This window comes from Urocitellus parryii, chromosome 8 (genome assembly GCF_045843805.1).
Source record: "Urocitellus parryii isolate mUroPar1 chromosome 8, mUroPar1.hap1, whole genome shotgun sequence".
NCBI lineage: Eukaryota > Metazoa > Chordata > Mammalia > Rodentia > Sciuridae > Urocitellus > Urocitellus parryii.
In genome coordinates, this window is record NC_135538.1 from 17,200,222 (window position 1) to 17,228,073 (window position 27,852).

Here is a 27,852-nt window from a genome sequence, read left to right on the forward strand (position 1 = left end):
CAAAAGGGAGAGGAGGAGGACACAGAGCCTGCCCTGCTCTCGGGTTGCTCCTGCTGTGGATGTGCTGTAGGCCCGCCTATCTGCAGCAGAACTGGGGCTCCGTGGAAGACTTCCACAGCAATACCTTTTTAAGTGCCACTTTGAATTTATATAGTATCTTCCTCTTTGAGGGCTTTCCTTCAAATGCTCAGGGCATTCTTACAAGACAGGGTGGGCAGGAATTGTCCCTCACTTCCCCACCAAGAGATTCCCCACCAAGAGATTGAATGACATGCCCAAGTCATGGACAGTGGGCAGGCAGACTGACACCCAGAGATCCTGGCAGCCCGGCCTACACTGTTTTCTGCAGATGTGGTCCTATAAAAGGCATTTATTGAAGCTTTATTTATTTCTTTCAGAATTAAAGCAATCAAGATTGTCCTCTTATAGGTATATGTGATGGTGGAGGCCATGATAAAATACAGCCACCAGGCTGTGCTCTGCTGATCCAATTAAGATACCGGCTTTGGCTTCTCATTAGAGTTCTACACTGTACTGAGATAATTATTAAAATACGTTTTATTGCAATTTGTTTGGTTGTAAAGATTTGACCTCAAAGCAAAAGAGTTAATGCATGAAGTTCGAAGGTGTCAGAGGTGATACAGGAGGAGGCTCACTAGAATAGCAAGAAGTAGAAAAGCATACTCTTTTCCTTACAAGTCATAAAACACAGGCCTGAAAGGGCTAATGAGTCCTTATTATCTCCTTGTGCCTAATAACATGTTCTTGGCCTTCTGGAAGGAAGAGGCAGGGTGCATATAATGTTCAACCCAGTAACAAGTCACTTTATACGTGTTGTTGAAAAACACACTCTAGGCTGCCCAACCCCTGGCCACAGGGTCACTGTGGATAATTTGCAGGTGCCCTATACACCATCGCAGGGAACTCAGATTATCAGGCAGGCCCAGGAAACCTTAGTTCTGGGAAAACTCACTTTTAAAGATAAGGCAGCAAGCTTCTCTGCTCTGCTATGTTCTGCTTAATAACGAGCTTCATTGAATCTCATTCTCTTTACACTTAATTGGCACAGGGCCTGCTGCACAGTAGGAAGTTCTTTGAAGGCTAAAACCTATTCCCAGCCCTGTGGGTTGTGAGGCATCTGGAATGCTCAGGTCAAAGCCCCAGTTCCCCCACAGCCAGCCTCCTGAGGTGCTGGACTCACAGGGGCCCTTAGGTGAAAACCAACTAGCAGGTACCATTTAAAGGGCCAGAGCAGAGTGCAGCAGGGCTCTCTGTGTCCCTGTGAGTACTATAACCCACATGAAAATGAGAGATGTGCCACCAGAGGCCACCCAGGGAGGCCCAGGGGTCCTGGGCCAGTCCACAGATCTGTCCCCAAACCGGAGATCTGATAGCCAACCGACTCCAAATGTGAGCACAGGCCAGAGTCAGCAGAGAAAGGAGGAATCTAAGGGCCACCTGTTCAGGAACAAGGGGCAGTGGCAGTAAACCAATAAACGTCTAGGGAGGATATGCACAGAGCATGAAGTTAGCAATTAAACCCAGATAAGGTCAAAAAGCCTGAATTTGATGATCTGTACTATTTGCAGAAGGACAAAGTCACTGAAGAAAAAGAGAATTCTAAAATATCCCACCAATGTCAAACATGCAAGACCAGGATAATCAAATGGAGAATGAAAAAGCTAGACTGAAAGGCTGCTATGAGCACTCTGGAGACGACGCCCACAGCCCTGTCAGGCTCAAACTGCACAAAAATGTGCAATAAAATACTTATGTTGAAATACCCACTTCTTGCCTTCTTGTTGGTTTTAATACAAAACCTGACTTTTTTTTTTTTTTTTTTTTTTTAAGAACTGTCAGGTCAAATGTCTTCTCATTAAAAAAAAAATCAAAGTTTTTTTTTAAAAAAATATTTTAGATGGTATTCTAGGAACAAAATGAATTTCTGTCCAAATATTTCAAATTGTGACTCCTTTGCAGCAAAAATAAATGGATTAAAAATGACTTTTCAAGGCAATTGTACTACCTTGCAAATACAGGTAGATGTCTTAAGTAACTGTTCATTAGAAGGAGCCTAAGGATTCAAAAAGAAATGAGAGAACCATTAACGTGGAAAGTGCCTTACCTTGAGAAGTTGAGGAAATGAACGTGTCGGGTGAATAAATAGGGCTGTTCGGCAGTACTTATATTTTTAATCAGTTCCATCTATTAAAAAAAGTACAAAATTAGCATATGTAGGATCCGATTTACTGAGCCATATTAAGCTAAAGGTTATCTATCCAACTCCTTTTATCCCCACTTATTGCTTTTGGACCAGGGCCAAGCAGCTGGGCTTTATGCAACATTTATGAACTTTTGCATAAAGCTCCTTAGTGAAGAAAATAGTGCTCTCCAAATTTGTGATCCTGTCCTTAATTTAGTTGGTTGCTACCATGAAAGCAATGTGACAGATTAAGTAATTTCAAAGGGAGAAATGAACATGTTGCTATGCAGAAACGCAAGTCAAAGAATGCCTTTAATCCCTACCTGTAAAGTCACACCAAGAGAAGAGGTTAATCATTATTTTATATTTCTAATGATATTATGGAGAGTTATTGAAATACTGGAAACTCATACTGCAGAATTTGAAAGTGGGAATGAAAAGAGGCACTGCTCATTATTTTTCTCTTTGATTACAAAAATTTATAAGGAAAATATAATGGGGAACACAAGAACCCCCAAAGTCTTGGTTGTTGGTGGGTGGTCATCTGAATTATTTATTTGCAGTTATCAGCAAGGCAAAAAGTAGTTTATATTCATATAAACTAACTTTTATGGTCTTCTGGAACATGTCATGATACAGAAAATGTTTAGTAAAATCTGTTGGAAATTCCAAACATTCTTAGGACTCCGTGACTTCCTGAATTCCACTTTCCCTAGTATTTCTAATTGGCCCCATCAAAATGGACATGGGAAATTTCTAAAAAGCACAAAAAGATTGCTACTTCGGATGAACTTCAGACGTGCAGTATTTCATATTTTATGAACTAGTTCAAGCTGAAAACTGGAAACAAAAGCGGTCATTCACACGTTAGGCGCAGTAGCAAAGAAAATAGAATAAGAGTCTGGACCTCCAGGTTGTCTCAAACGTGACAAAAACCCTGGATTACTTTGTCTCTGCCTGTCTAACACAGGGGTGACACATGCGTACACACTGGATAAATATTTGTTGAATGAATTAACTCCAACTAGTACATGTTTTATAGCTTGTTACTCCAGGAACTTAGTGCTAAACCCTCTAATTAGTTATTCATGCTCACAATGATTATTTGAAGAAATGAAATTGAACTGTAAAAAGAAAATGACTCCCAGTTTCTAAGCCCCGGGTTTCCGTTAGTCAGGGGCAGGCATGGTGAATGATGATTTGCCCTTTCCTGGGCTTGAGTGTAAAAGGAAATTGAATCCTGCTTCTTTATCTCTTGCCTATCCTCTACACAACCCCTGCATGTGCTTGTCTCTGGTAGTAAAATTTCCTGCGTGGGCACATTGTTAATTTTGAGTTTTGATGGACGGACCACTAGAATTACCGATTTGAAAGCATAATCACAGGTAGTTTATCTTCTGAGGATGCCTGCTTAAAAAAAATAACTTTCCTGTATGTTTAATATGAAGATGATTCATGCTTTCATCTCTAGCTCATTTTTATTCATATATTTCTCTGCACAGGTCAAAGTCATATAAGAAAGACCCCCTAGTATTGCATAAGAAAAATGGAAGAAAAGGTCAGAAGAAACACCATTTTTTCCCACATATTCAACATTATATTACATTCTCCAAACACACGTCAATGTGTTAAACTTAATGGAAGAATGGCAATGGTTAGACTTTTGAGAACAGTGTCATAATAGTCATAAAGCTGTCTATTTCAGAAGGAAAAATGTATTAGCAGTGACAATGCAGAACTCTTTCAAGGCATATCTTTAAGCACATGATAAAGGTACTAATGCTCAAGTTTATTGCTTTAGAACAGTGAGAACAGAGGACATTTCTCTCACACAGTTTGTTGCTGCATACCAAACAGTAAAATCACTTACGATGTATCATAAGCACAGGTTTCAGGCATCATGTTCAAGGTGTATTTTGACCTTCACAAATGCTAAGGTTTGATCCACTTCTAGTAACAAGCATGGCTCTCTCTCTAACCTTTATCCCAACCTCCCACTGCCCACCTCCTAAGGACCTCACCTGGTCTTTCTACTATGACAACAGTCTACCTTTTCTCTCACTTGATCTTATTTAAATGTACAACATCGTGGCAGCAAGGGCACTACGTTACGTACAATCACCACAGAGACCACCTCATGTAGGACCCCTCCTGGACTTTATTTTAATTCCACCACATATATTCATCCATCCTACACTGAGTATTTATGAAGTACTAAAGAGAAAGACATGAATAAGGTGAGTGGGAAGACATAAAGAAGAGAGAGTCAATCATGCCAGAACCACACTCTTGGTTCTCTCCCACCTTCATTGTTTATCCAGCCAATCCATCCAGACACTCTGGTTCTGGTTAATGGTGCCCTCCGTGTCCTGCCTTTGATCTGGGTCTTTCCCTTGCTCAGTCATGTTAATTCTTTTGCAATCTCCCTTGACTGGCTCTCCAGGTGAGGCATGCTGTGGCCAGTCCAGCTAGCTACCTCCTGTTCCTTCTTCACACCACAGCCTGACCAAGTGCAAACCTGGACTCAAACTTCCTCTTCTGGAATGTTCTTCCACTTTCCTCTGCACATTCAAATTCTAACCTCTCTTTACATTTGGCTAACATACCCCCCTCCTTCAAGTAGCTCTCCTGAATCTCCCCTTTGATCTCCAACTCTGTCATGCAACATACTGCTTGGGGTTGCAGCTATGGAGATAAAAAATTTGGTCTGGCTCTCAGGCATAGTCTTGTGGATGAAGTAGAGCAGTGGACAGGCACTATCATGTGACAACAGCACGGGGTAGAGGGCACACGGTGAGAGGGGATGGTTGCCCTTGAGGTGTGCAGAGTGGATGCATAGGACTTAGCCAGTAAAGAAAGGGATTCCAGGCCTGGTGGACAGAATTAGCAGCAGATATAAGAACAAAACCTAAAATGGCATGGATATTAAGAAGTTTCATGTCAGGTATGGGCTCAGCAAGGTAGCAGGTAAAACAGGAGAATTAGAATTAGGTAGGAGCTGGGTAATTGAGGATATTGCTTGTCATGCAAGGGATTTGACATTTATGCTATGAGCAATAAATAATCAAAAGACTTATTTTGTATTTTTTTCCAGATCTGAGTGTAGGATAGAAAATGTGAAGAAGGATAAAGGTTAGAGAGACAGGCTGAGGATAGCTCAGTGGTAGAGTGCTTGTCTAGCATGCATGAGGCCCTGGCTTCCATTCCTAGCACCAAAAGGTTAGAGACCAGAAGCTCAGTGGGAAAGACTGCCCCAGCATCTGCAGGAACTTGTTAGAGATGCAGTTCTTCAGGTTCTACCCTCATCTACTGAATCAGAACACACCCCCCCCCCCACCACCTCAAAAATCTGTGTTCTAACAAGTGCTCTGGGAGACGCTAAGGTGTGGAGATACGAGAAGCACTGAACTCACTGAGTGTGAAGAAAGATGGAAAGTGGCCTGCCGCCATGTTACATTAGGGGGTCCTTATCTGAAAGGCCTGGAGAGTTCTTAGCTGCCCACTGGCAATTTGCCCACCGCCATGTCTGAAAGGCCTGGGGACTTCTTAGGGAAACTCCCAATGTTTATTGACATTTATTTCATTTATATCTAACGTAATAATTTATATGGTTCAACTTAAGTCTACCTGCTTGGCATTTTGATATTTTTCTTTCTCCTTTTATCCATTGTTCCTCCATTGCCTTCTGGGTTTAATGAAATTGAAGATTTTATTAGTATTCCTTTTCATCATCCTCATTGTTTTTTTACTTATATCTTTTTATTGTTTGGGTGGATTATGTTTTATCTTCTTGTCATAGTCTGCCATGTGTTAGAAATTAGATATCTTTGTATAATGTAAGGATTTTACCCCATCCTGTTCTTTGAGCCAATAAGCTTGCAGTTGTTCTCTCCTGATTCCCAGCAGGCACTCTGTATCACAGGGTCTGGTGATGCCCTAGGGGAGAGCTGTATAAAGGTAAATCTTATTCCTGGTTCCCTTTTTCTTAAGAGCTGAATTCCCCCCACTGTCTGTCTGCTTCTAGTCACCTCTCCAACTTCTTCAAAACATGTTTTTGTATTTTATTTACCACTTTGTTTTGCTATTTGTGAAACAGTTCATTTAATAAAATCTATCCCACCATGATCAAAACTAGAATTATCCTTGGTTATTTTCAGTATTGTAATAAACACTTTTGAATTCATCACTCAGAAATTTGTGAGTAACCTTGTTATCATTCCCTTTTAATCTTTTTGCATAGTTACATTGAATTTGTATTTGTAAAATGTATAATCAATATTTACTTACAATATAATGAATTTTTATTAACAGATATGTATGTGTGTATGTGTGTGCATGTGCATATAGAAAACCAATTAAATACATATTTGTGAGAAAAAAAAAAGAAAGATGGAAAGACTTAGGGAGGGCTACAGAGGTAGATGATTGAGCCTCACGACCACCTGCTGGTAGAAGGCAAGGAAAGGGAGTGGTCCAAGAGATTTCCTTCCCACATCCCCCCTAGGATAATGAACACAGGGTGGTATCCAGCTGTGGAGATGGCAAATGCTGGAGCCTGAACAAATTCAGCTACAGAAGTTAGGAGAAATGGATTTGCTTTTGGATATATCCTGCTAGAAATGAAGTAGTCTTCTTTGTCCTTCCCCCTCACTGGATCTGAGAATGTTTCACTTTCTGTTTGCTTGTACCTGGGTTTGTGAGCTCGCTCTAAGCTACATGCTAAGTTCCCTGAAGTCCAGGATTGGGTTTACTTATCCCAAGAAAGCCTGGCTCAGGTACCTGCACAGAACATGTACCCCATGAATATCTATAGAATAAAGATACTTCCTCTAGAAATACTTCTTGTACTCAAAAAAGTAGAAGATAGAATGAATTTAGCCTTTTCTGGGACAGATGTGTGTGTTTATTACTCTGGTGTCAAGGGGAGCTCATGTTATCCTTACAATACCCAAGACAGAAGAGCACCAAGAAAATCTAGACTTTCTCAGTGTTTTATGAGGGTTGTTCACTATACCAAGCTATTCCTTATACACACACGGTCATTTAATCCTTACAAAGACTTGATGTATTAATTTATTACTATGCATACTTCAGAAACTGAGGCATGGGAAAGCTAGACAGATTGCTCAAAGTCTTGACCACACAAAAAGGTGAAGCCAGGATTCACATTCAACTCTGCTAAATCCCAAACCCCTGCTCTTATTACTGTACCCCAATCTACCCACCACTCCGAAGCTTTGAAAGGAAGAAAGGATGGGTTGGCACAACGCTGCTAAAGAATAAAGGGGGTTTACGGGATATAAATTTTCTAAGTTTCATGAGTCATGCTGAAACACTGAAAGCTATAACTGGTGGGAACACTTTAAGAAATAAAAGTGTGTGGGAGAGAATATTTTCTAAATGTTCTCAGGTGGGAAAACAGAGTATATCATAGTAAGAATAGGAATGAGTTAAATACTTAGAAAAGTTAACTAGGCAATGGAATGAACCTAAAGGAAGAAGTTAAATCACAGTGTATCTGAGAGGTTGAGATGTAATTGAAATTAAAAAGGAAAAAGTTACAAAACAATTCATCACTTACAAACTGGGTTTATAATACAGAGGCTATGCCAGGAAGCAGTTTCTCACCTTCAACATCCCTGGCCACGATGGGAGAGCAGAGAATATCTACCCACAGTTACAGAAATGTAGTACAAGACTTTTGCTCTTGACCTTTTAGGACATGATTATCAGCAGGGAGGTTATCCAACCCCCATGCTGTTCTGAATTCTGTGTCACTCATGAGCAAATAACTGATGTTCCCTGTGATTTTGTAAAGCATCTTAAATGAAACAAAAGGATGTTCTGCTTTTTTTTTTTAACACAACAAAGCAAAAGACAGAGAATTATTGGTCCTTTCATCTCGGAAGCTGGAAGTATGGCTGGTGGATCAGGTCACCTGTCCTTCCCGGGGTACTGGGAAGGCCCTATCTCATTCAGGGGTGCGCAACACATGCCTGCAATGAAGAAGGCATCCACCAGGGGGAGCAACGACAAGAGCAAGGCAAAGAGCCTGGATCAGTCTCAGAGATAAAAATCAGAAAAGGAGAAACATTTTATTTTTTCAGGTCTTGTTTCTGTTTCTTTCTCCCTCTTTTCTTCCCACAAAGTTTCCATTAGAGACTCATATCTGTCTATAGGACTCCAAGACAACAAGACTGCGTTCACAGAGCTGGGGGAACGAGTCCCCCTGGCACAGTCAGCTCTTGGGCCTGTGGATGTTGTCTTTCCTCCTGTGAAGTCAGGAGCTTTGAGAGTCATTCTAAGAAAGACTTTCGTGCTCCTGGGATAGATGTTCTGGTTCCTGAGGAGACAGCACTTAATACGACTTTGGGGAGCCGTGGTGTCTTCAGAGATCTGAGAGACTCTCAGGTGACCCAGAAATCTTCTGTGCTTAATGGAGGACTCACTTTAATACAGGAAAACTTTCTAAGAACTGGAGGCTTTCATGTCATAATTCTTCACTAAAGTTGTGTGTGGTCATGAGGATCCACAGGAGTTTTTCTCCAGCAGAGATACAGTTACCTGGGCTCTCCCCCTTACAAGACTGTACTCTGCAGTGTGATGCTGACATAGACTGTGAATATGTATAGAAATATCCATAGAAATATGCACAAGCTCCTCAGCAGACGTGGATGTCCATTGTGGATAAGAACTACTTTGTAGTGAAGTCCAACTTTATTGAAAAGTGTTCTGACTTTTAAACATAGCATTTAAAGTTCTCCAGGATGTGATCCTGATTTTAAGTCCTGTTCTTCCCCTTTCCTCTTGATTTGTTATATTTTAATCAGTTTCCTGTATAAACTTACCCTCCCTAAAAAAAATGGGGTGATAATACTTTCCTAATAATGTGGCTTCAAGGATTAGCAGTCAGGTACACTAACATCCAGTATGGTGTTGGCTACTCAATATCCAGCATCAGTGGCTGGTCCTTAATAATCATTCACCAAGTAGAATGGACACACAATGGAGATATATGCTTCAAAAATAAATAAGCAGCCAGTACTTGCCTGTAATCCTAGTGGCTCGGGAGGCTGAGGCCAGAGGATCACGAGTTCAAAGCCAGCCTCAGCAAAAAGTGGGGTGCTAAGAAATTCAGTGAGACCTTTCCTCTAAATGAGATACAAAATAGGGCTGGGGATGTGGCTCAGTGGTCGAGTGCCCCTGAGTTCCATCCCAGGCAACGCTCCTCCCCCCCCCCCAAAAAAAAGAAGATTAATGAGTGTGGGGGCATTGTGGTGCACACCTAAAACCGCAAAAGCTTAGGAGGCTGAGGCAGGAGGCTCACAAGTTCAAAGCCAGCCTTGGCAACTTAAGGTCTTAAGGTACTTAGTGAGATCCTGTCTCAAAATAAATAATAAAAAGGAAGGACTGAGGATGTGGCTCAGTGGTTAAGGGCCCCTGGGTTCAATCCTCAGTACAAACAAAACAAAAAACAAACAAATGAACAAGTTAAGCTTCTCCATTAAACAGAGGCCCAGGACTTGGGGAAGCCTAGAGGAATTCCTCTGGCATCTAGACCTTTTCCAAATTGAATATGGCTTCTTTAGGTAAGTTTTGTTTTCTTTTCTTTTTAAGATTTACTGCTTTATAGTCACAGTGTAAACTTGTAAATTTTAGTGGGTGAGACAGTGGGGAGAGAACTTTAAAAATGTAAAGGAATTCTGTGCTGTTCTGTTTTTGGCCAAGCAGCTAACACAACCTAGAGTGCGTGGGCATAGGATCGCTCCCTCTCCCATCTTTGAATGCTTTTCAAGGTTTAGATCATTGGAACAGCTGTTGAATAGAGTCAGAGCAGATGTGAAGTTTATAGTGAAATTGGAGCCTTTACCGGTGTGACTGATGGAAGGATGTAGACAAGTTCAGCCTTTCCTAAACTATGGATGCTAATCCTGTGGGCTCTTAAGGAGAGTCACAGTATTCATCAAGTCCCTGACCCAAGAAGACTGGGAAATGCTAGGTGAAACCAAGTGATACAGTTCTTTATTTTTCTCTTCCTGTTTTTAATTCCCAGACTCTTTAGAATGTGACTAAGTACTGTGAATCTCTTAGAGGGAGACAAGGTATACATCATTTCCCAAATTTATTGAACCATGACATTTTCTTTCTTCATTGTTTTAGGGAACTAAGATCTGCAGGAACACACTGAAGGAAATGCTGACGGAGGATTTTGACAGGGCTTCTTAACCCTGACTGAATCATACAACTCTTGTGACACTTCATTGAGAGAGAGAGAGAGAGAGAGAGAGAGAGAGAGAGAGAGACAGAGAGAGAGAGAGACAGAGAGAGAAAGAGAGTGTTTTCTAGACTCTGCCCCAGAATCTCTAGGAGAAGGGCCATTTTTTTGCAACTCTGGGTTTTAAAGGCTCTACTGGAGATTCTACTGTGCAGACTAACTACTGCATCATGAAGCTGGCTTTTGGATTCAGGAGAGCTCAGGTTCAAGTTTTGATGCCACAATAGTCACTATTAATCAAGTCCTCTTAGTTTTCTCATCCATGAAATAGGGAATCATACATACTCACTGGTATATTTTTTGGTCCAAAACAGTAAAAGGGAGAAATAACGTTTTCAGTTTGTAATCCTCAGGAACTTCAACAGAAATACAAACAGTATAATGATTTGCTTTCTCAATCTTTTACGTATGCCAACAGCTTTAACCCATCTCCAACAACAATGAAATAATGGTGGATTCTTATTTCTGTGATACCACTATGGCCCCTTGACCTTACTTTTCCTTCGAGCAAGTTTCTGAAACAGTGTCAGACCCTTAGCAGATATGGCTATGAGTATCTTTGGCAATCACTTCCCAGGTCCTTTGGGGAAAAGTTCCCTATCTTTCAAACTGTATACAATCTCCAGCTGGTAAGAGACCATCTAAGCCAGCCCAAGAAACTGAAATCTGGGTTTAGGCCACAAATAAAATGACATCATCGTGGGTCTGCGTTATGCTCTGTGCGAAGGTCCAACATTTGGCCAGCAGCAGTTCCAGGCTCTTCTGTTGAGGAGGAGTTATCCAAAATACAAACTTCAAAGGTGTTGCTATTTCTAGAAGAGCAGATGTAATGGGATTTTTATAGGCATCCTAACATTTGGTATCTTCATGCTCCCTTTCCTTCTTAATAATCCCTTCCCTGTCTTATTCCATTAAATAGATTTTTAACAGTACTGTGTGTGTGTGTGTGTGTGTGTATGTGTGTGTGTGTGTGTGTGTGTGTGTGTGTGATACAGCTATCCTCCAGAGGGAAAAGTATGTGTGGATTTAACTCTGGCCCAGAGAAGTTTCTTTGTGTCTGAAAGAAATGGTACAGATAATTCCAGTCTTATAAATGGACTCCACCGAAACATTCATTTTTCAGTGAGTAGTTTGCAACTTGGAACATGTTTTCTCACAAAAGCAGCGTTCTACAGGGTGGGTATAGTCACGGGCCAGCCTATAAGAACCTGAGTGATTCCTACTGCACCTGAAGCAGAATATTATTATTATTATTATTATTATTTTAGAGAACTGTGTTTCCATGGGAACAAATTTTCAAGAGTTTCTACTGTTTAAGGGTGAGAACCACAGACTGTAAAATTTTTAACAGTCTCCTAAATCACTTCCCCCTTATTCCTTTCATAAATTACCAAGAAGAGGAGCTATTCATTGCACAAACTATTTCTTGAATATATTAAGTTAAAATAATATTTCTTTCTCTGCTTGTTTCATGCACTTTGAAACTTTAGTAAAAGGGACACAAGCCAAGAACAGGTTTCTCTGAACATTACTGAAGTGCTTCAGGCTTGGGCTTCTTGTCATACTGTCATTATGATTGTTTTTACATCAAAATTGCATATTTGTTTTTTTTTCCTATGGTATCTTTACCTTTGGATTTTTAAAAACTTGCCTTATAATTTAATAGGAATCTGTAAAAACTAAGTAATGAAATATATTCTAGGCCACCCTGACCACAGGAATCAAAAATGTTTCAACTATACACTACACAGATTATGGTAGAAGTTTTATAAATATATCACAGAAACACAGTGCTGGAAAGAACCTAAAAAGATTGTCTAGTCTGTTCCCTGGCTTCCAGACAAGCCGACCATTCCAAACAGATGAGAGCTAACCTATATTTTAGAGAAGGACGACTCTGTCTTTAACCCTTTCAAGATCTCACAATTTAGACACTGAGAATAAATTGTTGTTAATTTTTCACCTTAATTAGTACATTTATGATTACAATTGTATTTTACTTTCTCAGGCTTAAAGTAAAGTCTTTTTTATTTGTGTAAAATCCTACAGCATCATCACATATTATATTTTATATTCTCTCCTCTAGGACATTCTGAACATCCCCATGGCTAATTCTTCAGTTATCTTTGTCTTATATTCTCTGGGTTACCTGAACCTTCTTCAACAGTGGAAACCAAACTCTAGCCATCCAGTTTTTGAGGCATCTCAGTACCACATATGTTTTCCACATATAGGAATATTTAAGCAGACTCAGATAGGCAGGCGCTAAGACTTGGATCCAAAGGAAAACTAAATTCAATAAACACAAAAAAATGACAATAATATAGGCTATTTACTTATAATTACTTTCTTTCAGGTAGTTAAAAGGCATTAACCAGCCTAATCATATTAGCTCTTCAATCAAATAAAGAAATCAAAGAGAATCTATCCCTAATAAACAAAGTTGTACATAAAATGTGATACCTTTAAGTGCTATTTTTTTTTTTTCTGATAGAGAATCGACTATGGAACTTACAAAGAGGTAAGCTCAAAATACTTTTTTGCTCACTGGAGAAGCCTATTACCTATTGGTACTGATAATGACTTTTTAACTTAATACTTAGAGACTCTTTCATGGAAGTTTTCAAAGAAATGGGCATGACAATCTTTATACTGTGGATGATGATGAACATACTAGCTTTAGAGCAATCATATTGGCTCCATGACTATCTTACAACAGTCCTACTTCCCCCAAATAAAAGAGAAAGCTGGCATTAGTAAGTTGGAAGGATCTCCCCCTGGGAGGCTCTGGATGCCTCCAAGGTGAGGTCTGTGTCTGAAGAATCACACCTGGGTAGACACTTTCATAACCAACCTGACAGCAGATCACATGCCTTGCCTATGCCCCAACTCATGTGCCTCTTGCGGGTGGCAGTCATAGGTAGATGCTCACCCCAAGTTTCTAAGGAAACAGAGGCAACTTTTTGAGACCAGGTTGACACACTTGGCCCTGAAAAATGACCATGAGAACATGGTTCCTGGCTTTTCTACTTAGCAGAGCACCTCCGTGGAGACAGTCTTCCCCACCTCTGTACAGGTTTCCAAAGTAGAATCAGCCTTCACAGCTTCCTGGTGGAGGAAAGCACTCCTACCCCGACACTTGTCCACTTGCTACCAATGGATAATCCAAATGCTGCTTTTGAAAACTAAGATTCTCTGAATTTTCTACAGCAGCAAACTCATGTTACCCATCAACCAACTGGATTCCAAGCCCAGGAAAAGTTTTTTTTTTTTTCTTTCCTATAATTGTAAAGATTTAGGATACTGGTAAGAAAATGCAGAGAACGAGATGTTAAAAGAAAAAAATTCTCATGTTGGCTGTGAAGGTGGCACATGACTTACAGCTCCATGAGGTAAGCTTAGGGTTTATGTAATTTTAGCTAAATAGACAATTACCAGTGTACACTGTCTTTCCTCACTCCTAAAACAAGTATCATTTCAGGGAGACTTCCGGTTTTTAGATTTCCTACACAAGTCTTAAATTTCCTTCTACACACTGGCAAAAGAACAGCATGAAATTGAAACTCTGGCATTAATTTGCAGGAGCTTGAAGGACATCCTGTAAGAGACCCACTAATTACACAAATGAATTGAAGCAAAATACACTCCAGCAAGGGGAAAAGTCAACTTACTTGTTCAGTTTTTGTAAGCCTGGTTTTGTTGTGAATGTCTGAAGTGACCAAATTGAATCCGTGCTTCTCCGACAAGATTCTCAGAAGCAAGACCACAGTGCGGCTGCCACATTTGCCCACCCTGTTGTACACCACCTGGCTGGGGAAGGGCAGTACCTGCGAGAAGAACAAGAGAGAAAGCATGAGGCGTTTGCATCAAACCACCCATGATTCTTCCCCCCACTTCAGAGCTGGATCAATCTCAATGAGAAGGACCCATATCAAGTGGGTGAGAGAACAGACACAATGAAATGTGCTAACTGTGCTTTTGTATCTGGCTTTTCCTTTGGAGAATGTTTCCTAAGTTCATCCACGTTGTAGTATGAATCGATACTTTGTTCTTGTATAAGGCTGAATATTACACTGTATGAATGTACTGGATTTTGTTTATGCAGTCACCAGTTGATGGACATGTGAATTAGTTTCACTTTTGGGTATAATGAGTAATACTGCTGTGAACATTTGTGTACAAGTTTTTGTGTGGACATATGTTTTCAGTTCTCTTGTGTATATACCTAGGACTGGAGCTGCTGGATCCATGGTAACCCAATGATTAATTTCTTGAGGAACTGCCAAAGTGTTTTCTATACAGCTGCACTATTTTATATTCCCATCAGCAATAGAAAAGAATTCCAATTTCCCCACATCCTTGCCAACACTAGGTATTTGCCTGTTTTTTTTTATGTTTTATTATAGACATACCCATACCCACTAGGGTGGGTATGATGTGGTACCTCACTGTGGTTTTGATTTGCATTTCTCCAGTGACTAATGATGTTCGGCATCTTTTCATGTGCTTTTTGGTCATTGTGTTTTTTCTTTGGAGAAATGAGTATTTAAATTTTTTACCCATTGTAAAATCAGATTGTCTTTTTATTGCTACATTTTAATAATTTGACCTTTATATGTATATTGGTCTTGCAAATAAACAATTTCTGAATATTTTCTCCCATCCTTTCTTGATGTGACAAATCCTTAGAAGCCCGAAATGTTTTTAATTTGATGGGGTTCAATTTGTCTAATTTTTCTCTGGTTGCTTATTCATTGTGTTATATGTAAGAAACCATTGCCTAATCCAAGATCCCAAACATATATACCTAGTTTTCTCTTAAGAGTTTTATAGGTTTTAGTAGTAACATTTGGGTCTTCGACCCAGTTGGAGTTAATTAATATGGTATGAGGTACGCTAACTTCATTCCTCTGCATCTGTTGAAAAGAATATTTTTTCCTCATTTAACTGCTTGGCACCCTTGTCAAAAACCTACTAACCATAAATGTGCGGCTATTTCTGGACTTTCAGTTCTCATCTGTTGATGTTTATGTTTCTTCTTATGCCAGTACCACATGGTCTTGATGATGATAAATTCATTATAAGATTTGAAATTAGGAAGGATGACTTCCTCCAACTTTGTTCTTGATCATTCAAGCTTATTTTGGCCATTCTGGGTCCCCTGAATTTCTATAGGATTTTAGGAATAGCTTTCAATTTCTGCAAAATAAGCCTTTGAAATTTTGATGGGATTGCATTTGATGTGTAGACGGTCTTGGGGACTACTGCTATCTTACCTGTATTGAGTCCTTGTCCTCTTTCTATCCCTTTAGTTCTCCTTTAATTTGTTTCAAATGTTCTATAGATTTCAGTGTATAAGACTTCATACAATTTGGACTCCTTTTTAAAAAATTTATTCTTTTTGATGCTATAATAAAAGGGATTATTTTCTTAAATTTAGTTTTGACTTGATTGTCCATTTAAACAGGAATATGATTAATTTTTGTATATTGGTCTTTTATCCTGAAGTGTTGCTGTGTGCACTTATTAGTTCTAACAGATTGTGTATGTGTGGATTGTTTACAATTTTCTATATACAAGATCATGTCATCTGCAAATGGAGATAGTTTTACTTCTTCCTTTCTAATATGGATCCCTTTGCTTTTCTTTCCTAATTGCCCAATGGTGATGATTTTGGTAGACTATAGAAGCCATTATATAAAGCATCTATGATTCGATGTTTATGTCCCTAATAAAAATATTATTTCCATTTTGAATGCTCAGCACTGAGTAACAACAAACAAATGATAGATAGTCAAAGGATGCCTTCTGTCAGCACACATCCATAACAGCAGATTATAAGAAGTCTCAAAGCTAATGAATATAGTAAATATTCTCAAAATTTGCCTACTATATGCCATTTTAATTTTTGCCTTGTAATTATAGGTTAACTTGTTTTTCTGAGATACCTTACATGCAGAGTAGCATTGCATAAATTTGGAAAGAGTCACTGAAGTAAAACAGGACATCTGGTATCACTCGTTTGGCAACCAGACATGTGCCATTTTGATATAATTCTTCCACTATGTATTTTCCTGTGAGCAATACCATGTTTCTTTAGACCAGTCAGCATCTTTAGATCAGTCTCCACAGTGCCTAGAATGTGCCTGGTATGGAGAGTCTAGCATTAACACAATGATTCTGTTCAAATGTGAAACAAGAGAATCTTCAAATACAGGTGATGTTACTAAGCAAATGCTAGTAAAAGTTATTGGGATAAGAAGATGGTCATTGCAATAGGTCAATTTTACTAATGGTTGAGTCAGCGAACCCTCCAAAGCTCTCTGGCAACTATGGCGACTCAGAAATCCAGAGAAATTCATCATGTTCACAGTTATGAGTCTAACCAGGGAGGGCTTTACTCATAACTAGGCTTCAAGCCTAATGTAAAGATATTAATAGTGTTTTTGACTTGGACTTTCCATTATACCCAGGGTGGGGTATAGACTATGGTTAAGACGGGGCACCAACACAAAAACAAACTTGAATTCCTCCATAGAAATAAACTGCTCAGTAATGGGGATGAATGCATTTTTTTCCTGCCTCATAGTACAATGAGGACCTGGGACAGCTATAAGAAGATGTAAGTTTCTACACAGGTAAATGCTTTCTTGCAAGATTGTGAGCATGTCTTAGGAGATTCAAAAGAAGAAACAGGACTTACCTAGAAACCTTCCGTGAAAACACTATTTCTCCCAAATTGTGTGAAGAATTGACACAGTAGCAGGCTTAGCATCTCCCTACCTCCTTTTGCTAATAACCAAGAATGTTATTTGCCTTTCTTATTGGTTAGTTTTTAAGAATGTTAATTTCAATTCTTTCATTAGTCTTGAGAGATGCTCCCAAACAATGGTTATAAACATTTGTATTTAACAAATATGAATATTTGCTATTATATAAGAACAAAAATCCCTGCATCATACCCACAGCTATATCTACAACAATAATTGAAAAGAAAGGAGAGCACATTGTCCCTGCTGGCTCCATTTCCACGGATATACAGCTGCATGGCCTGAAATTAAGAGTGGCAGAAGGTGCTGTCACCTAAGTTTTCTGGAGTCAGACTGTGACTTTTAAAGCTACAGCATGTGCCATCACAAACAAACCTCTCTCAAATTTAAATCAGATTCCAAAAGAACCTAGGTTTCCACACAGGTAAAAGCTTTATTACAAGATTGTGAGCATATCTTAGGAGATTCAAATGAAGAAACAGGACTTACCTAGAAACCTTCTTGCACTGAAAATAGGCAAGCAGGTCAGGCTAGATCAACGTGCTAATGTTGGCCATGGTATTAAGATGAATAACAAGAGATTGGTTCTGCCCTACTCTTGGTAGAAATGTAGATTTGCTTCTGAAAATCATTGGTGAAAAAGCTGAAAGATGCTGAAAAAGGGTCTGGCTTTTATGGCACTGTCTTGCACGCTGCGCTGTGGGTGCCTTTTTAATCCTTGTTCACACTCCTGAATCAAACAGCATCATTGCCTCTTACTCTAGCTGTGCCTTCGGCATCACTAATGACAGCTGCAGTCTCTCCTGTGCGCCCCTCCACTTCCCCATGGCCTGTGGGTTCATAGAGCAATGGGGTTGAGGTCTAGAAGTCAGGCAGAATAACCCATCCACTCCACTCTGCCCCCAGCACCATTACCCTCTTTCCCCCCACCCGGTGTAATCTGTGTTGCACTTGCCTAAGAACGTTCTTTTCTATCACGTCCTGTCACCGTCTCAAATATAAGATAGATATTATGATCATATTTACATAAGGAAAGCAAGGCCCAAAGAGATCATCCAGCATTCAAGGTCACAAAGCTAAAAAGCGACATGCCACAACTGAAGCCTAGCCCTCACCTCTCCTGGCTCAGAGGAGAACACTCACTTACACACAATGAAATCAAATGGTGAAAGGGACTTGCAATTTGACTTGGGTGACAGAGACACTATTTCCTTTCTTGTGTCTTGCATATATACAACCTCGTTAAGTGAGCTATTTTTCAACAGTCAGCTATCACAACCAGTATCATCAGCCATTATTCCCCAAGTTCCCCAAAGGTCTAAGTGGAACCGACAGGAGCCCATTAGCCTCTCTCCCCATCCTCAGGACTCAGTCTTGTGAGCTAATGTAAGCCCAGAGTGTCAGTGCAGCTAATGCAAGAAGAAGGTAGGAAGATGTTCTTCCCCAGCATGCCCTCCTCTGAGATATCCTGGGCAGTCACAGTTCACAGCCACCTGGAGGATTGTGAACCACTTCCACTAGAAAAGGGAAAACGCAGGAAGCAGCAGTTTATAGGGAAACATAGGTGAATTCATAATTAAACTGGGATCGTTTATTAAGACAAGCAAATGCCCTCAAATGATCAACTCAGTGACCTTGAAAAATCATCGACCTAGAGTTCCCATTTTCTTCACCGGCATTTGCCAGTTGTCAGGGAGGGAATTACCTGCTTATAGGATCCCATTATTATCTGCACACAAATTCTGAATCCTTATCTTTCCCTGAGTGCCGTGCACAGAAGTACACACCAGCAGCCCTCATCAGCCCCTCCCCAAATGATTCTTCATTCTTGGCAACTATGATTATATGAATGTTATGTCTGTGGTTTCTGTTTTATGGCCAATTTGTAAAAGTGAAGGGGCCTCCAAAATATTTCACTCTATGAATTATATATTTTTATGTTGCCTGCTTGTAAGTTCTACAAATGCCACAAATCCCCAGTGTCTGACAGGCTTGTGTGGAGCGTGCCAAATAAACACAAGTCTTTCCAAAATCCCAAGCACAGCAGTAACTACCAGCAGATGACAGGCACAAGTTCAATGGCTTCTCCCCTATTTGGAAGTAGGGGAGAAAGACTTTCTAGGTAAGAAGCAAACTTGGTCTCTATCAAGACTTTCATGGTCTATGACCACAGGACTCCTCCAGGGGTTGATATTGTTGGAATAATTAACTTTCATTGTGGCTTTTAAAGTCTCTGCAAAATGGTATTTAATACAGTACATTACAGGCTGCAGTTTTCTTTTTTTTAATTTATTTTTTAGTTGTAGATGGACACAATACCTTTTATTTTATAAATTTATTTTTATGTGGTGCTGAGGATTGAACCTAGGATCTCGTACATACTAGGTGAGCTGCAACCCAGCCCAAGACTGCAGTTTTAAAATAGCTGTATATTCAAATTCCTTGTGGAATTGTAAAAATGCAGGTTTCTGGGCCCTATACTAGGACTAGCTGAATCAGACAGTCTAAGGTGAGGATGAAGAATCTGTCTCCAAAAAGTTGTCCAAGAACCTCTGTTTACCAGGAATCACTGCTGCTGAGAATCCCCAGATCTCCATGTTAAGCAGATGAGTGTCTCCTGGGGTCTTCTGAGGGATTGCCTGTGGGATCCCAGAGGGGTGTGGGGGAGTCTCATTGGTGTTCTGATGGCCTGTCCCCAGAGTTGACGATTGTGATTAACCTGATCACATGTTCCCACTACAGTAAACACCTCTGCACCTGAACTGGCTAGAGAACAGGTGTGCTGGTTAACTGAATGTGTAGGCTAACTGAAATGCATACTGAACATCACCAAAGCAATTGACCCTCAGCACTACTATTATGCTGAGTATGAACTGGCTTTCCTTGACAAGGAAAATTGCACTTGGAGATTTCCAGCACCTCCATTTCACAGTTAATCATATTAACAGCAGGAAGAATCACAGCCAGGCCTTTGCCAGGCTCCAATTCAGCTCTGCAGCTCACGATCCACAGGACTTGGAGCAGTTCAAAGTCATTCAGCTAATCCTCATTTTAAAGTTTCCCAGGATGCTGTGGTGCGAGGGTCTGGTCACCTCACACCTTTGAGACTCAGATTTCTTATCAGTAAAAGGGGAGGGTTGGGTTATACGCAATAGATGATATTCTCTTTTGAAGCTAATGAATTATTAATTTTAATCCGCATTTTTAACAAGATACAGGCTGGATATGCTTTTAAAATGAAAACTAGGTTTTATGATATTTGCTTGTGAAATGTATTCACAAGAGAAATAAGAAAAATCTAAAAACTCCAGGAATGTGTGCTGATAACAGGGGACACCAGTTTCATGGGTGTACACGGTTCTATTTTGGAAACTTGGGCATTTCTGTAGCTGTCCTATTCTTGTTGGGGCTTGTCCTGTAATACATCTACCACAGTATTTTATCTTTATTTTTCTTTTCACAATTTTGGTTACTGCAAGCTCCCTGTTTTTAAGACCATCACTGAAGCCTCAAAGAATTAAGTACTGACCCGCCCTAGCCTTTGCCTATCAATCCATCCACGTCCTCTGCTGCATGTATCTTGGTTTTCTAATTACCAATATGTTTTCCTGCCCAGCAGGCTCTTTCCTCTATTCTGGAGCAGAAAACTCACAGGATCCATTTTAAGAAGCCTCTTTTCCCTTACTGCAATGCCCCTGAAGGGAGAGCTCTTCCTACCTACCACTCTCCAATGGCATCTTGGCATTCCTCTAATTATTCATAACCCATTTTCTCTGAGACACCGTGCCAAATTGGAACCTTATGCCTTCTCCCTTTTCCCTGCTTCTACTCGAAGCAGTCTAAGGCTATCTATAGAAAGATAAATATAGTCACAAATCATTTACAAGTCCATCTGGGCCTATCTGTTATGTGCATGGTAGATAATTAATGGAGAGTTTATCTGTTACTAGGATAAAAATACCATTAAGTGTTGTTTCTGAACCAATGTGGCCATATTTATCATTATACAGTAGGTTTTTTTCTTAATACTCTTTATATATTAAAACCCTTGATTTGAAGTATTATGTAAGAAAAACTAAAAGTGAAGTAGAAGCTCCCTAGATGATAAAAGTCATGAAACTGGCTTTAAGTAGTTGAGTGACCTTGAACAAATGACCTTGAACAGCTTCTTTGGCCAAGATCTCCTCAAGTGTAAAATGGGGGTACTGAGCATGATGATTCTAAAGGCTCCTCCTGTCCATATCGAATGATATGAGCAGGGGTCACACACTACTTACAGACATTCACAGGTAGTCTGAAGGGTAGACTGCATTGACATTGTCCTCTGCACTCTGATACATCTACTGTCTTTATCTCCATAATACACAACACCACCATGCTATTCCTAGGAACATAAGAGCCTGCGCACGGTCTGGAATCCTCAAAGGAAACAGCAATTCCACAAGGAGCGGAAGTCACATTTTGGATGTGATGACTGAACTCTAATGGTGGGAGCTTTGAAGTATTCTTCAGGGGAGAAACAAAGACTTCCGGTTTGAGGAAAACGCAAATCTCAGGTGACACTGGGTACATGCTGTCAATGTCAGGAACAAGAAGACAAATGTTTTCCAACTTTGAACTAACGAATGTGAAGAAAATCTACATATCAGGAAAAGGCCGACTCTCCTTTAATTCCACACCACTCTTGAGACACCTCTCCCTGGTCAGTGCAGAAATCATACACAAAAAGTCCAAGAACTGGGTATCTCGCTAAGACAGAATATTGGTTTTTAAAACTCAAACCTCAGATCAGACTATAGGAAACTGAGCCCTTGGATACTCAGAGAAATGAAGGCCACAGGCCACATCAAAGACACGTGAGCACCCTGGGGGGAGCAAACTGTGACAGGTACGCCATCCTGAAGGAATATGTCCAGATGCTTGCAAGGGACTCAGTCTTGCTTTTCACATAAGACTGCTCTTGTGCCTGGCAGCCTCTGTCTACTCTTCCAGGAGCCCTTTAAATTTTCCCTGTAGCTTTTATAATCAACACCAAACGGAGGCATCTGTGGGGGTCCGTCATTTCTATTTAGCCTTATCTTCCCATGTATGTGTGTGGATATACATGTTCACATGCCTTGTACGTTTTGATGAGCTCAAAGACATTTGTAAGTAATATTGCCATAGTAAATCTGGATTCTAGCCACCTCTGTATTTTCTTACATGCTATGTACTCAATAATCCAAAAGTCCTTATTAAGCAAAACTCCAGGGACAGGAATTGCAGATTTCCTAGTATGGAGAGAGAAAGCCTCAGGGTCCTCAAATTAGTTCTAGATTTAGGGCTGTTTCATTTTTAGTATAAATCAATTCAATTGATTTTTTTACATTAACTTCTGGAACAGAACATAGAATTATGAAAATGCATCTAGACAGATAATCTTTCCACCAGACCCACACACTTAGTTCAATTCTACATTCAGATCTGTAACCCTTCTCTTAATCACATACATTTCCAAATAGTAATTGCCTAAAGAGATGTGATAGTTTATATACTCTTCTACTATTTAACAGTCTGCTCTTAAGGCTAACCTCTGTTTCTTCATAATTGTCCTATTTTGTTTTAGTTTCAAACTTAAACTCTGAGTCCAATCTAAAAGCTCATTTACTATAATGAAATGGAAGAGAGTGTTGATTATTGATTGGAGGTTTCATAATTTATAGCAGGTATTATCGGCATGGACCAACCATTCGATTTAAAATGGTCTCCTCTGAATGTTAGGGAGAAAAAGAGTCAATTGTTCAAGTTATGGGCTTCACAAGGGAAGACTACCCTTGTGGTAAATGGCACAAGAGAGGGGAGCAGCTATACTTGGCGGCCAATGCTTCTCTCTCTCATCAAAGCACTGTGCAAAGATTTTAAGACCAAAAGCTTACATACCCTGTTCATTGTGAACCACATTATTATTTTCCAATTGAAATCTCTGAATTGAATTTCAGTTTTCTGAATGTGACTTTGTAGCAATAACTCTATTCTTGGACTCAAGTGATCATTGTTGAAATTCCTTAGCTTGCCTTAAGGTTTTTGTAACATAACCCACAATTAAAAATAGTGTGGCAGATTGGTACAGTCATGGCTCCCAACCAGTCACCCCTAAACCTATGCTCTGTGCAACCTCCTTCCATGTGGGCCTCCAGTCTGATCACATGACTTGCTCTGGCCAATGAGATATCAGAAAGTACAATGCAAACAGATTCATCAGGACTCACCCTTGAGCTGGGGATGAGATTGCCTCCCCTTCAGGGTAAAATTCGAATAGTCATATTTCCACTAAAGAGGAGGAGGTTGTGGGAAAATGGACATGGGATAAGCATCCAACAGGATCTGCTTGCCCCAGCACCCAAAGACCTCATTGCTCTTGATTCTTCAGGTACCCATTTATGAAAAGCCCCCTTCCTCATCTACAGAAAAGAAAGGAAGAGCCGCAGACCCTAAGGACATTCTAAACACATGACAAGGGTCTATCTGCTGGTTGTGTCCTCTGTGCATCCTGGCCTCCCCTGCCCTAGCACAGACCTTCTGATAGCTGCAGACAAGGAAAAATGAGATGCATTCCCTTTTACATAAAGCGACATCGCCCACACACTGAAATGAGATGGTGAATTAGCAACAAGGTGAACTTGAGCTGGAAGATTAACTCCACACACAAGAATCCAGAATTCATAAGATATTTTTAGCTAGAGATGGTAATAAGATATTTAAATTGCTCTCTCTGCTACATGTTGGGGACTTTTTACAAGTACACCTTTCTTGTAAGTGATTTCATTTTGAACAAAGCTAATTCACTTAGAAGAAAGGAAGCTAAGGCCAATCCACAAGCATAGGTCAGATCCAGAAGAGTCCTTTTCCCAGTATCTGGAGGTGGGTTTTTATTGGTTTTCATTTATCAATTGGCACTGGGTAAACAGATCTCTCAGAAATTTCCAGCAAGATTGATAAAGGATTCCACTTTCTACAGCAAATAGTCTTCACATTCAAGCCACCCAACAGCTAAATAAAAGAAATCATTATTTAAAAAGGTATTTGTATCAAACTGACATTAAGTTTTGCCCTCCTCAGGACTCTAAAAGGGGGGGGGACAATTTGCAGAGCTATGATCACTTTTATTGTCAGAAAGATGTCCACTGGATGAATATAAAACTTCTAACTGCCCCCATAATTGTCAAGGAGCTGGATCTGACTAAGCAATCAGAGGATCCTTGTTAGGAGGGTTTACATTAAGACAGAGAAAGGTGATAAAATAAAAGAAACTGAAATTTCAAATAAAGGGAAGAGCCACAGGTTTTAAGAGGCTTCTGCAGATCTGAGCTGCCCTGGGCAGTTTGGTTTTCTGTTGCTTGTAGCCAATGTGTTCCATTTTTTTAAAAAATATTTTTTCCATGTTCTAATTAGTTATATATGACAGCAGAATGCATTTTGACACATTGTACACCAGAGGAGGACTTTCATTCCTGAAAATCACACCAATCATGCAAACTTATATGTAAATAGGGTAATAATTTCTGTCTCATTCCACCATCCTTCCTACTCCCACACCCTCCCCTCTGCCTAATTCAAAGTTCCTCCATTTTTTCCCTAGCAGCCCCCACCCCACCCCCACCACCATCACTAATTATGGATCAGCCTCCTCTTATCAGAGAAAACATCTGGTCTTTGGCTTTTTGGGATTTAGCCAATGTGTTTCTGATAAGCACATTTCCCATTGAGTTTGTTTGTTTGTTTGTTTGTTTGTTTTTCATGATTTTATTTATCTTTTTAAATGGCCACAAGTGTTAGGATTCTCTATGACTGTCTGTCAAGGACATGCGTGGCAGGAAGGCTCCAGTCCTTCCTTCCGGTCCCATGGAACACTGATACTGCAGCCACAACTAAATTAGGTTGAAATTCTCTTTCTATAATCCAAATACGTCACCAACAGGGCTTTGATAAGGTGTACCTGCTCTCATTCTGCAAATACTTAAAAAGTCTATCATTAAACATTTTGGGAGTAATTTGTAAAATACTTCTGACTGGAGGTCACAGTAGCGGAATAAGGAGAAACCTTTGTTATACACATTCATCTGCCATTGCCACCTATCACACCAACACCACAGTGTGGGGAATCTGCTCAGTTCTGGCTAAAAAAAAAAGGAGTTTTTTTTGCTTTAAATTTTTTTATTGTAGTTTCCCTATTTGCCTAAAATCACAGTTGCCTTTCTGTTTATTACTCTCATGGCTTCAATTCACCTTTTATTTTTAAATTTTATACTTATATTTTTGTTTTTTAAATTGCTTTTAAAAATTTATTCTAATTTGTTATATATGACAGCAAAATGCATTTCAATCCATATTACACATATGGAACACAGTTTTTCATGTCTCCGGTTGTACACAAGGCAGAGTCACACCATTCGTATCTTCATACATGTACTTGAGAGTAATGATGTCCACCTCATTCCACTGCCTTTCCTACCCCCATTCTTCTTCCCTCCCCCTCCCTCCCCTTTGTCCCCCTTTTGAATATGTATAAGGTCAATTTTCTAAAAATTGATAATCTGCTCTTAAGTACAACTTAATTCTGAGCCCTCTTCTGCCCACCTTCCCAATTTTAGAGCAGTGCATGAACTGTAAGCTCCGCATACCTTGCATCTGGGAATTATGTTGTCAATAAACAACTTTTAGACCAGCTCTGTGAGTTGTTCTTGAGGCCACATTATGTTCTTCATGTGTCACATACAGCGGCCTCCATAGAGTGTCACTTACACCCATGAGTGAAAATGCAATTTATTTTTCAGGAATTTATGATTCATTCCTTTGAAGCTTTGGAAGAAGACTTTGATAAGTTTGGACATAAATTTTCTAGAATTGGTGTCTAAATACCCCTCCCCTCTGCTCTTCCACTGGCCATTATTTTTTAACCTACATGCTAGGATTCTTTAGAGAAACTACTATGAACTGCAATAATTACTTTTTTCTTCTCATATTTTGCAGAAAGTTAAAACATCATTGTGAGTTTCAAAACCTTCATTTGCATTTGTCCCTTTCTTTTTAAAAAACCATTTCTTGTCTGTTGAAAACAATCTGCCTGGTTTTTGCCCAAGAATCGTAAACTGCGGAACTCAGTTGCTGGAAGTGCCTCACACAGTGCTGCCTGCTCTGATCACAGCACCCCCACCCTCACCCCCATCCCCACCCCACCCCAGTTCTGCTTTGCCCAGCTTTCTGGTCTTCCTTTGAGGGACAACTATTCAGGTCACAAATCCACCTCTTCCTTTTTAAGCAGAGCTCAAAGTGATAGACGCACATTTTATAAAATCCTGTTTGGTACACAAGGAGCCAAAAAACGAGGGCATATCATGTCAACAAAGTTTGCAGAGTTAATTCCCCCAACATACAGTAAAAGCTCGAGGGTAGAAGTGAAGCTCCCATTTTTACAGGAGGGATTCCACACCAACATGACTATTTGAAAAATAAATGGAGACAAGAAATTCTTTGAAAATGTCCCCAAAGTAATAGAATTGAGCAGACACAGTCATGCCCGCTTCTCTGAGACTTTCAGAAACAGTCGTGATTGATTCTTTCAGTTCAGCCTCATCCAGGAGGATGTGAATCCTGAGCTCACACAGCCTGGTTGAGAGCGAGCTGAGGTCTTCCTTTCCAGTGTGGCCAAAGGGCTACTGGATTTGGGCCTGTTACCCAGGCCAAGCTCCCTCTCTGAAAGGGAGAAGAGAATTACCCTAGCAGGTGCCCCTGAATCCACTCCATACAGGGGACAGCCTAGGGCAGTTGCCTCCATATTTACTGCTTTGGGATAAAACTGAAGCAAAGGTTTGCTCAGCTAAAATCAACACCTAGGGCAGCCAAATACAAATGCTGTTGCACAGCACGTCAGGACTGGGCAAAGTGGCAGAGTTGGCAAAGCTGTTCTTCAGTGCCCCCCATCAAAGTCCCTGAACTGCTGTCTGTTAACTTCCTGCTTTGTACCAAGGGATTCAGTGATAGGGGAGGTGCTGCCAGTGTCACAGAAAATTCTGTGGGGGAAAGAGCGATGATTAATAGGGACAAGATGATAAGGGGGCCATGGGTGGGAGCATCTGGCCGTGAGGTAGGGGTGGGCAGGGTGGGGGAAAGATGGACTGTCAGGAGTTGTGGCAGGAGTTGGTAAGTGTTCACTGTAAAGGGCCAGATGGGAGGTATCTTAGACCAGAGAGGCCTTGACCTTCCAATGCTGCGTGTTCTTCTCTGTTTCTTTTTTCTTTCTTTTTCTTTTTTTACAATGTAAAAATGTGAAAAAAGCCATTTAAAAATGTAAAACACATTCTTAGCTCATAGGAGTAAATATCAGGCTAATTTGGCCTGTGGATCACTGCTACCTCACCCATCTTACTAGTCCCAAGACAAGACATAAAATCAACCACTGTTTAATAAGTATTTGAATCTGTCAGGTTCTGGGCCAGTTGCTTTATGCACTTCATTTAGCTATAACGATACCATAAGAGGGCTCTATTGCTATTAATGCTATTTGCTGATGAGAAAACTGAGGCCCAAGGACATTACATCACTCTCCAAAGTCAGAGCTATGGAAT

General features: G+C 40.1%; 1 protein-coding gene across 1 annotated transcript in view; it reads right to left on the reverse strand.

Annotated features, from left to right (window-relative positions):
* Ust (uronyl 2-sulfotransferase) overlaps nucleotides 1–27,852 on the reverse strand; it is a 262,683-nt gene that overhangs the window by 93,346 nt on the left and 141,485 nt on the right. The window contains exons 3-4 of the mRNA XM_026401958.2: nucleotides 14,150–14,305; nucleotides 2,126–2,205 (exon numbers count right to left, since the gene is read on the reverse strand). Coding sequence (XP_026257743.1) covers nucleotides 2,126–2,205; nucleotides 14,150–14,305 — 236 coding nt within the window. The remainder of the gene's footprint in view (nucleotides 1–2,125; nucleotides 2,206–14,149; nucleotides 14,306–27,852) is intronic.